General features: G+C 36.2%; 1 protein-coding gene across 1 annotated transcript in view; it reads left to right on the plus strand.

The window, feature by feature from the left end:
* Negr1 (neuronal growth regulator 1) overlaps window positions 1-12,328 on the plus strand; it is a 786,904-nt gene that overhangs the window by 588,391 nt on the left and 186,185 nt on the right. The window contains exon 5 of the mRNA XM_076862295.1: window positions 11,587-11,707. Within this exon, the coding sequence (XP_076718410.1) occupies window positions 11,587-11,707 (121 nt within the window). The remainder of the gene's footprint in view (window positions 1-11,586; window positions 11,708-12,328) is intronic.

Below are 12,328 nucleotides of genomic sequence, written 5' to 3' on the forward strand. Positions count from 1 at the left end.
TCTGTCATCCCATCTCTTTGGGAAGTTGACGCAAGAGAATCTGGATTTCAAGACCAGCATGGAAATTAGCAAGATCCTGTCTCAAAACTAAAATAAATAAATGAACAAACAGGGCTGGGAATGTAGCTCAGTAATAGAGTGTGTGTCAATTTCACGTACATGCACAAAACAAAAAGAGGTAATGTGGGCTTGCATGCTAGTTCCAGGGCTAGTTAGAAGTGGTAAAATTCTAGATACATATTAAAGGCAGAACCAATAAGATTATAGAGTCACTTAGAAATGCTTTCTAATGAGATTGATGAACAGCTAATAGTAATTGTCCAATAAGCACAAGAACTAAAGTATGGGGCTGGGGTTTTTGGCTCAGTTGTGGAGTGTTTACCTAGCACAGGTGAGGCACTGAATTTGATCCTTAGCACTACATAAAAATAAGTAAATAAAAATAAAGGAATTGTGTCCACCTACAACTAAAAAAAAATATTTTAAAAAGAAATACAGTCTGCAGCATGAGAAAAGTAAATAAAGACTATTTAGTGATTTTGACTGAAGGGCTCTGAATGAGATTGAGATTATGAGGAGAGTGTCAGCTTTATTTTATAGATACTTCACAGAGTGGAAGAAGAGAGAGCCCAAACACTTTTGCAATAATGTATTCATGTGCTGCTCTTGCTGACAGAATTTCTTTTTTTGTCAGTCAGACTTTTCCTTTCTTGACACCCTCTTCACTTGTCAAATTATGTTTGCTGATAGGCAGAGTTTTCTCATACCATGTTTTTATTTAATCATTGTAGGAAGTATGACACTTTTTTTCCTTGTAAAATATTCTTAGTGCCCCAAATCTCATACTATTGTTTTTGAAAATTATACTTTTCCCACCACATTTCCTCCCACATCTTCAGAATGCTTTGAAATATACTATTTTGTAGGTAAAATGTCTCTCCTTCTTTCTCATTCTTTTTCTCTTAGCTACTATTTTCTGTTTGTTCTGATTGTACTTTCTTTCTCCCTGAATACAAGTGTCTGAAGAAATGTTTGTCTAATGAGAAGAAATATTCTCTTTGTATTGCACAACAGCTACCACTTCCCATTAGGTTGTTTTTTTTCTCCTTGTTTGTAAGCTCATGGAAAGTCTATAGATACATCACACCTGTTTCACAGCCATGATGTCTGTTGATTTTCTCTTTGAACCATAAGGAAATGCTATAATATGACATACTCCAGAATGCAGGTTTCATCCTATAGCCAATTCTCACCTCTAAATAAACAGAGATGTAAAAGTGGTTCTAGTTTAATGCTCATTTTCTTATTAAGTAGTGTGTAGTTTGGGAAAATATGATTCACTTAACATATTTTCTTAAGTCTTACTAGACTTCTACCATTCTTTCTCATGCATTTGAGGGGAAGGGAAAAAGAACTTGGTAGCTTATAACTGTATTTCTATGATATAAATCCTTATTTTTTCTTTATTCTTTATTTTCTTTTTCATTCCAGCAATTCAAAGCTTACTTTTCACTTCCTCTAAGACAATGTGTTAGGAATGAAATTCTTTAGAATATATTAATAATATGAATTATTCATTTCAGAATTAAACAAGTTTAATAACTGAATTTTAATCAACTTTTTCAATGTTCTATTTTAAGATTATTGAAGGCCACAGGAACCAGAAGAAATAATAAGCCCTTTAGGCAACTAAGAAATCTTATCCAGTGCTTATTCAGTAAGGGCAGAAATCATATCAGCCCAACATTCTTTAATGCCTTCAGATTTATCATAAGATCTTTGGAGAAAGCTGGTCCTAGAGCCAGAAGGAAACATGACCCAGTGAGGAACTGGCCAAAGTGAAGCGTCTACTAATGGTATTGCCAAGTCTATCATTATTGCTAGAGTTTTGTAGATTGATTGTAAAAATCTTCAATGTATACACAAATTTAGTTCATTCACATTTTCAAAGATCACTATTAGACTTTAAAAGTGTAACATGACTCCAAGCATAACAATGAACAGAAGCCACATCAAAATATCTTGGCTAATTTATAAAACTAGAAACATTTTCCCTCTGGAAAAAATTCCCAATAATATTCTCATGCTATACAGGCAAATCTAAAGGAAGAATTTGAAATGCTCCAATCTATAATTTTTGAAGATTTATTAAAAATATTTTTGTATCAGTAAATTTATATTACCTTCAATATGAAAAAAAAATACATTGAAATGTTTTAAGATTTATAAGGTTTGTACTGAGGGTAACTTCTATTACAAGACTGTACATGCTGAGAATAGAGATGCCTTTGGAGAATCCCAACTTCACAATTCTTGCAAACTTGTCCAGTGTATCCAAATCAATCACATACAGCTATAATTTCAGCATGACTGACAACAGACAAGAGATCAAATCATGAACAAGTCTAAAGAAAGAAAGTTTAGAGAATAGCTAGGAAAACAGTGAACCATTTAATTTCTATTGATACAGCTGGTGGCCCAATAAATCTCACACATATTTTACAGTGGATGCCTCAGTAGAGTGTGCATTGCTGACTACAAGGGACAGCTACTTCAAGCTGTAATTTCACCAGTGTTGACCCTTGTCAAAAGCATGATATGAATGGATTCTGCCTAAGTACCAACAAACTACTCATTATGTAGCCCTTTTTTTCTTACTGCATTTTTATCTACATCTTTATGAGTCACAGATAACCCATCTACCCATCCATCCAGTAATCCATCAATTCCTCAATCCTCAGTGGCCAATAACAGCACATAGTCATATCAACACAATTCCATATTTTTCACATCACAATATAAATGACTAATGATAACTTAGTATATTTAATGCTTTGAAAGAGTTTAATATTACAGAGCAATAGTAACAAAAACAGTATGGTACTGGTACCAAAACATGCGGGTGGACCTATGGTACAGAATAGAGGACACAGAGACTAATCCACAAAGTTACAACTATCTTATATTTGATAAAGGGCTAAAAGCATGCAATGGAGGAAGGATAGCATCTTCAACAAATGGTGCTGGGAAAACTGGAAATCCATATGCAACAAAATGAAACTGAATCCCCTCCTCTCGCAATGTACAAAAGTTAACTCAAAATGGATCAAGGAGCTTGATATCAAATCAGAGACTCTGCATCTAATAGAAGAAAAAGTTGGCTCCGATCTACATATTGTGGGGTCGGGCTCCAAATTCCTTAATAGGACACCCATAGCACAAGAGTTAATAATAAGAATCAACAAATGGGACTTACTTAAACTAAAAAGTTTTTTCTCAGCAAGAGAAACAATAAGAGAGGTAAATAGGGAGCCTACATCCTGGGAACACATTTTTACTCCTCACACTTCAGATAGAGCCCTAATATCCAGAGTATACAAAGAACTCAAAAAATTAAACAATAAGATAACAAATAACCCAATCAACAAATGGGCCAAGGACCTGAACAGACACTTCTCAGAGGAGGACATACAATCAATAAACAAGTACATGAAAAAATGCTCACCATCTCTAGAAGTCAGAGAAATGCAAATCAAAACCACCCTAAGATACCATCTCACTCCAGTAAGATTGGCAGCCATTAGGAAGTCAAACAACAACAAGTGCTGGCGAGGATGTGGGGAAAAGGGTACACTTGTACATTGCTGGTGGGACTGCAAATTGGTGTGGCCAATTTGGAAAGCAGTATGGAGATTCCTGGGAAAGCTGGGAATGGAACCACCATTTGACCCAGCTATTGCCCTTCTCGGACTATTCCCTGAAGACCTTAAAAGAGCGTACTACAGGGATACTGCCACATAGATGTTCATAGCAGCACAATTCACAATAGCTAGACTGTGGAACCAACCCAGATGCCCTTCAATAGATGAATGGATTAAAAAAATGTGGCATTTATACACAATGGAGTATTACGCAGCACTAAAAAATGACAAAATCATGGAATTTGCAGGGAAATGGATGGCATTAGAGCAGATTTTGCTAAGTGAAGCTAGCCAATCCCTAAGAAACAAATGCCAAATTTCTTCTTTAATATAATGAGAGCAACTAAGAACAGAGCAGGGAGGAAGAGCAGGAGGAAAAGATTAACATTAAACAGAGATATGAGGTGGGAGGGAAAGGGAGAGAGAAGGGAAATTGCATGGAAATGGAAGGAGACCCTCATTGTTATACAAAATTACATATAAGAGGTTTTGAGGGGAATGGGAAAAAAAAAACAAGGAGAGAAATGAATTACAGTAGATGGGGTAGAGAGAGAAGATGCGAGGGGAAGGGAGGGGGGATAGTAGAGGATAGGAAAGGTAGCAGAATACAACAGTTACTAATATGGCATTATGTAAAAATGTGGATGTGTAACCGATGTGATTCTGTAATCTGTATTTGGGGTAAAAATGGGAGTTCATAACCCACTTGAATCTAATGTATGAAATATGATATGGCAAGAGCTTTGTAATGGTTTGAACAACCAATAAAAAAATAAAAAAGAAATATAACAATAAAAAAAGAAAGAGTTTAATATGATATCATGAAATTTGAGCTTAAGAAAAGAATCTCTTAAGTTTTAATCTCAAACAATGAGCATATAATTTTCTTTGAGGATTTTAGAAGCCAGTGCAAGGGTCTTCACTAATGTTGTTAAAATTAGATTTCATGTATAGTCATATATCTCAGCTTTATGAAATTTCTCACCAAATAGTTTGCTTTTTTTCTATAGTTCTGGAAGTACAAGGAAATCATATCACAGCTTAGTACACTGTCATTTTGGATATTAAATGTTTAATAAAACCATTAAGGTCAAGTTTACATGTGAAATTCCATTTATCACTTTTTTTTGTGAAAAAGAAAATGACCTCATCATATGTTTAACTGAATCAATTAATTTTTTGTATTCTTGAGCACATAACTCATTACCGCAAATGCATGTCTTTCTTGAAGGGATGCTTTTGTGTTACATGTGCTTTACATGTTCTATCACATTATGAAACCTAAACTTAGGCCATGAAAAAAAAGAAAACAAAGTCTATCATATCTGTCTTTCAGAAAAGAGGTTCTTAATTAACTGCAGGACATGGATAGAATTCAGGGAAAGTAAGAATATACTAGTCCAGCTTTTAATTAAATTAATTGCATGCTTGAGTACCAAGGCAATGATTTTTTAAAAAGTACATTTTCTATTTTATCCATATATTAACATTATTTCATGTTCCTAAAAGGAGTATGGTGATACTACCCTATTTTCCTGCAGTAATTCTTGCTTTATATAGTGTTTTTATTGACTGCTAATTCAGTGCAAAGCACTAAGGTACACCCTTTCCATGAATTGTTTAATATTGTCTATACGGCAACCCTGTGAAGTAGCTACTATTTATTTTACAGATGAGAAAATTGGGATTTAGAAGAGTTAAGTTACTCAGCAAATGCCCACTTTTGTTTGACTGCAAAGTATAGCTTTTTCAATACAGTATTTCACCATTGTATAAATGTTTAAGGTTCAGGGGTAAGCTGGAGGTACATTACAAACCAGATTGTTTTTATCTCCTGAGATGCTAACCAGACGTTTAAGTCAATTTAGAAGTCCTTAAATCATAAAGGTTATGATTCAACTGTATCTTGGTAGTTTTATTTTTAAAAAAGATTCAACAAATTATTCTTTCACTAATTTTTCTCTCAGCAATAAAGGGAGATCTTAATGTCATTTAAAGTAAAATTAGTCTGTGAACTAAGGGCCTATTGGCTTCATGGAAAAAGTTTGTTGACCTTAAGATATGTTTCTTTAAAATCTTGATAAACTTTGAATTTTTTTTTCCTCTTATTTCCCACCCATCTTCAAGGAAGACATTCTCAACTATCATCATCCTCATCTGTAACAATAATATATTGAAGGGGTGGAGGTGTGTTCAGTGGTAGAGCACCTGGCTTGATCCCCAGCCCTGCAAAGAAACCAATAATGTATCAATCATATCCTATATGTATGTTCTCTAGTAGGTACTGGATATTTTACATATTTTTCAAAGACTATAGTCTATAAATTCTAGAATCCAGCCCAACATCAACATGCTTATTTACCATAGTATTGTCAAACTGTGTAGCTACTGTAGGACTGATTTCTTTCTCTTTGGGACATCTAAGTTTTCTATTTCTCTTTGGGCACTCTCCTTTGTTGTTCCAGTTATTTTATGTAGCGCTTTTATTATTGGCCATCATTTTGAGGTATGAGGGCATTGGTAAAGTTTTTGTCATATGATCTAAAGACTCATTCAAACTACCTTGACTTGATAAGGTTATTAAAGTAATTTTTTGACTCATTCAATTTTTTTTTATAATAAAAGTGTATATAACTGAAGCTCTTACTGAGGATGGCAAAAGAGACAGAAGGTCTCTGTGGCTATTGTCATGTAACTAAGAAAATGAATCTTGATTAGGCTTGTGAGTGCCAAGTACAGAAGTTCTGTTGCTTGCACCTGCAGAGCCTGGAGTTTTGGATGAAGAACCTTTCATTATCTTCCTCTTGAAATGACTGGCTAAACAATGCAAGAAAAAAAATCCCACTGAGTAAATGAAAAGGAAGGACTCTTCTTTTTTGAGCATCTAATCACACAGGTGTTAAATACCCCTTGTTGACCCTTTTGCTGGCTTTCCCCAACATCTGTTCTCTGCTCTTACCTGTATCTATCTAATAACATTCCTCTGAAATGGATTTTTTTTTCACTGTGTAATTGCTTCTGCTCACAGTCATACAATTTGGCACAAGGATGGTGGGCTTAAATATCAGCAGTACACATATATCAGTTTTTTCCAAAGGATTCCATTGTTATTGTGAATTTCAGAGGTTCAAGCATTTACTTTCCTTGCTACTTTTGTGATTAAAATATTTCATCAGAGCAGAACAGAAAACTTCCTAATAATTCCTGAAACATAAACACATTATGATGCATACATGTACATACATGTACACTCCTACTTTTAGCTTACATTGCTAGTGTAAGGCCAAAATTTACACAGCAATGGTAGGAATATAATGTTGAAAGAAATAGACTTGGAGAGAAATGATTTAGTTTTATCATGTAATCATTTTTCCAAGAAGTGCCCAATCTGATTTCTTAAAATATGGAACAATTTAGTGTAAAATGACTGTTTTGTACAATTTAGCCAAGCATACTTACAATTTTCACTGTTACAGTTTCAGTTGGAAATTTAATTAGTTAGAATTGTTTTCAGGGACATCTATCCCAGCCAAGTTAATGCCATATCCTTAGGATGCAAATAATTGAAGCTTTCTCCTAGCATGAAACTTGTAAATACAATCTAGTTCATAAGCACTGGGGAGCTTATGGAACCAATGCTAATTGTTCATCTTAAAAGTCATGGCTCACATAACTGAAAATGTGGAATAGAACTTGGAGATCCAATAGCCCAACATATGCAGATATGTCTCAAGAAATATCAAGCCTACAAGATGCTCAAATAAAATCTTCTGGAATTCTATGGTCACTAGTTTTTTAAAAGCTCTATCCAGGAAGAGATTTATAAGATGTACATTGACAACACAATCTCTGAGAAGTACTATATGAAAGAAACCTACTGGGCATAATCAGAAAAATGTCTGTTGTTGGTCAAAGAACCCCTTTATTTGTTCAAAGTAATAGAGTTCAGAACAGTATAACTTGAAATTTCACTAAAAATGTTCAGTCATTGTCAGTTAACTAAAAGGAATTGAGTACGTCCAGTGTGATCAAAGATCTAGTCAATTAATTTTTCTTCATTCCTGCCTTCTCTATTGTATGTCCAATGACTTTCTCCCCATCCTAAGGTACTATGCCAGCCCCCTAGCTGCTTCTCTGCAAACTACATTTCATAGAACAGTCAAATACAATTTATACAATTGTAATCAAATTATCGTTCTTGTGCTCAAAATCTCCCAAATATCACTTACTTAGAGTAATATTCAAAACCTTCACCAGGGCCTACCAGACCTACAAAATCTGGACCCCAGCTGCCAAACTACCATTTCTACTGGATTCTTCTCAGTGATACTCAAGCCATCAAAAATGACTACTTTTCTGTGCTTTAAACAGATGCTGAACTTAAACGCATGTTTCCACCTAAATATGCTTCTCACTTAAGACCTTAATTCCTGCAAGTAACACATGACTATTATTATCACATCATTTAATGCTTGACTCAAACATTACTTTATAAGTAACTAGCTCCATGACTGCTCCATACCTTGCTATTCCTTTGCCCTGCTTTTTTCATCTCAGATTGTATCACTCTGTATTAGCTCTTTGAGGGAATATTATTATGTTTCACTAATGTAGTCTCTTTTACAAATATTTATTGAACTGATGAAGAAATGATGAATAAATAAGTATATGAATTCTCTTCCTCTCAGTCATTTCCAAAAGATGAAGAGTAATATGAATTTTTATGTACTAAGAAAATTCAATAGAGTCTTAGGTTTGCATTTGTAATTTTGGCCACAAAATCAATCTACACCAATCCCCTATCTACACTGGTTGCCCTAGTGCCCATAGCCCTTGAACTCTCTACGACACAGAATGTTCTTAGGACATTTTCTTATGTGTATCATTATTAATTATTGATTCACAATTTATGCATGCTTCCATGTGACATTTTAGGTATCTTTTCTTTCACAGTGTGCATCAGCATTTCATGACTGCCTAGAAAACAGGATCAGGTCCCTTTAACTTGTGTGGTAAAGCACCCTGTGCCAAGCCATATGCACACTGTACTGCATAAAAGCCTTTTAATGACAAATTAGATTTTTATATCGGTTCATTACGCCTGGGTTTTCAGGCAATGTTCCGGATTTCATGCTTTTGTTTGTAATGAGTCATGGCCCCCTTGACAAACAAGAGAGTAATTAAACTAACCAGGTTATCAATAGAAGCTTGTGATGGATCTCCTGTTGCATATGGTTATTTCATCTTCAATAATAGTTGGATATCATGAAAGATTACGGCCTGTTAGTGTGACAAGGAGCAAGTTGAAAGCCTGCAACAACAATAGTAAAAATACAATCTTACCTGTACCTTTTACAAGGAAATCAGTGTCGTACTAATTGACAGATGAGTGGAATTTTATTTATAGTTATATTTTATAGGTTTTATTGCTTTCTACAAAGGGACATGATTCTTCCCTCAACAAAACAATTAAAAATTGCTAAAGTATTCTTTACATTGTATTTGTGTGTATTTTTATGTGTTTGTATGTGTGTGTGTGTATTTAGCTTGCAATCTTCCCTCATTCAAATATTTTTGATAAACATTCTTCCATTATTTTTCACCAAGTTATTAGCAAGTACTTTAATAAAAATAGGTATTTGTGATTTTTTTTCTGGAACCTTATTTAAATTGAATCTTTACTATTAAGAATAAAATACCATAGAAAAAATAGAGGTGCAATAATTTAAAAATGAAGAATCACCCTTAATAGAAAGTGATGAATTTACTAGGGTATTAAAAAAAAGACAATGTTTTATTATATGAAGGTTTATTTCCAGGTTTTATATTCACCACATATTGAAAAACATTAAACCCTATTTTTTTTTTTCATTGCTTTCCAAAGGAAACTTAACTGTATTCAGAGCACACAGTTACTCAGGTCATGTTTCTAAGTGAAGCAGGTATTTGCATTTTCCAGGATCCAGTTGTACTGAACTCTCTCCCATTGTGTTAGTTAACACGTGTGCTATGTTAAAAGCTTGGTAGAAAAGCAAATGTTTATGAAAAGACATATCATCCATGGCCTAAAATCTTCTCCAAAATTCTTCCCCTGACAGACTGCCCCTCTCAGTGACAGCCTTCTAAACTTGCAGTCCTGTCAGCCACCTGAAGTCACTTTGACTCATCATCTCCTTTTCTCACTTCTCACTGCAGTCAAGGGGTCCTCGGGGCTCCATCACCAACAGGCCTGGGTCCCAGCCACTCTGCACCACCTTTTGCCACTCTGCAGGAGCTGCCATCACTTCAGTTACTTGCAGCAATTTCCTAACTAGTCCCTCCTCTTCCATCCTGGCCTCACCCATGTCTTTCCACGACGACGTAGCAGCCACAGGGCTCCTTCCAAAGCACAAAGCGGAACTCACCCCTCCTCTGTAGTGGCTCACCATTTCACTCACTAAAAGTCACACCAGGAACATGGCCCTCCAGGTCCCACCTGGACTCCTGTTCTGTTTCTCTTGGGCCCTGACCCCTGTCGCATTCCCTTCTTTCTCCTTGCTTCTGCCACACTGATCTTGGTATTTCACAAACAAAGCAGGGTTGCTTCAGCCGGGCTCTTACAGAAAGCTGTTCTCCTTTCCTGTAAGGCCTTCTCCAAACCACTCCTTTGCACTCAGCCCGTTTGTAAATCCTTCCTTCTCAGTGAGGCCTACTCAGATAACCAGCTAAAACACCACATTCCATTCCTTGCCCTAATTTTTCCTACTTCGCTGTTGTAAGGTGTCTGCTGTTATTGTTTCTGTTTTTACTATAATTTTATCACCTTCTGACTTTTACTCAAACTTCTGTGTCCTTATACCTGCTGTTTATTGTCTCCTCATCCCGACCTCATCTGGAATAAGGCTGATAGTGGAATTGCTTTGTCCCTTGAGAAAGGCCTGGCGCCTCCTGGTGGCTCCATAACCATCTGATGACTAAAGGAACAGCTGGGTTACACAAAAGGCTTTTAAGCATCACTCTCTGCTAGGCACCATGCTTTGATTTCTAAAAGTGCAAAGATAAATTGGATATTGACCCTTCCATCAGGAGCTAACTAGGAAGCTACCCATATCCATGAAATCATTACAACAGAAAAGCAAAAGTGTAAGGCATGAGCAACTCATAAATAAGACTCATAGAAGGGACAGCTATTTCCAGCTGAAGTAAGAATATGGAGACCATGACACCTAAAATAGGCATTGAATCTGTGGAAATGGAGAAAAGCAGTTTCCACATAGTTGAAAGCACATAAAAAAAATCACTAAATTGCTAAACCCAGGAAGTAAGTAGGGGAAAATAGAATAAGAAAGGGTCCAGGCCTGCGTCAACCCGGCCAACTTCAAGTACAAATTCAGCTAGCTGTGTGACCTTAGACAAATTGTTTAACTTCTCTGAACTTCCATTTTCACATTTGTAAAACGGGAACAATACCATCGAGCTTAGAGAATTACTGTGAGGAAATCAGGAACATAAAGCACCTGGTCCATTGACTAACTCCTAGTGATTACTCAATAAACGAGAGCTGTTATCGAAGTGTAGTTTGACTGGAGTACAGATGAAGTGTTCCGCTCACCATGCCATTTTTCCAACAGGAAGTAAGACCAAAATGTATTGCATTTACTCTGCTGCTCCCTGTGAACATTCATCTATTGTCCAACTTGAAAAATGAAGCTGAAAATGACTGGTCTTGTGTTCCAAGCATAAAATACTGCAAATGTGATGCATTGGCATATCGGGTATAAGATTGCTTTGAATATAGAAGGAATAAAAATATATGCATGTTATATTTTTGCTGCAGATTATTTTTTTTCCCTTACCAACCAGGTTTTATTTATTTTTATTATTTTTTTTTTTTTTTCATTTTCAGTTGCTCCTACAATTCAGGAAATTAAATCGGGCACTGTGATCCCCGGACGCAGCGGATTGATAAGGTGCGAAGGTGCAGGTGTGCCGCCTCCGGCCTTTGAGTGGTACAAAGGAGAGAAGAAGTAAGGACTTTGTGATTATTACTGTGTTTCAAGCACTGGGAGCTAATGTGTTTGTGTTTCAGATACTTACTTTAAGCAATTTCTTTAACTGGCTTGAATGATTCTCAGCAGCAGGCAAACGGAAGGGGCCCACGTGGGAGGGATGAGCAGTTCATAGCATCCAGAAGAAAAATCCACGTTGGTTTATATAATCTCAGAAATGCCTGCAAATCCCCCAGCGCCGATGCCTGTCATTTCTTTGCTTCCTTTCTGAACCAGCACACCAAGCCTCTTCCTGACAACCATGTTTACTTGGGAAGTAAACCTGGCTCTAAAGGACTTGAGCAGAGCCGTCACAAGAGCACTTCAAATGCAAGGGAGCTGCGGGCTCCGCCTGGCTTCCTTGATAAGCCTCCACCCTTGCACCTGCCTGACTCTCCCATAAGACAGTGGAACGTTTTGTGTAACAGGACACTGTGTTTCAGATACTCTATCACGAAGGAGTCTGTAGAGGAGATAAAATACATAGTTAAAAGAACTAACCAGAGGATTTGGGGCTACGCTAACGTCAGCTGTGTATGATGGTACCCTAGAGAAACCACACAAGTCTTGGTAAGAGCTTTTGAACAAGAAAAGACAAGG

Source organism: Callospermophilus lateralis, chromosome 7 (assembly GCF_048772815.1).
Source record: "Callospermophilus lateralis isolate mCalLat2 chromosome 7, mCalLat2.hap1, whole genome shotgun sequence".
NCBI classification, from domain to species: Eukaryota; Metazoa; Chordata; class Mammalia; order Rodentia; family Sciuridae; genus Callospermophilus; species Callospermophilus lateralis.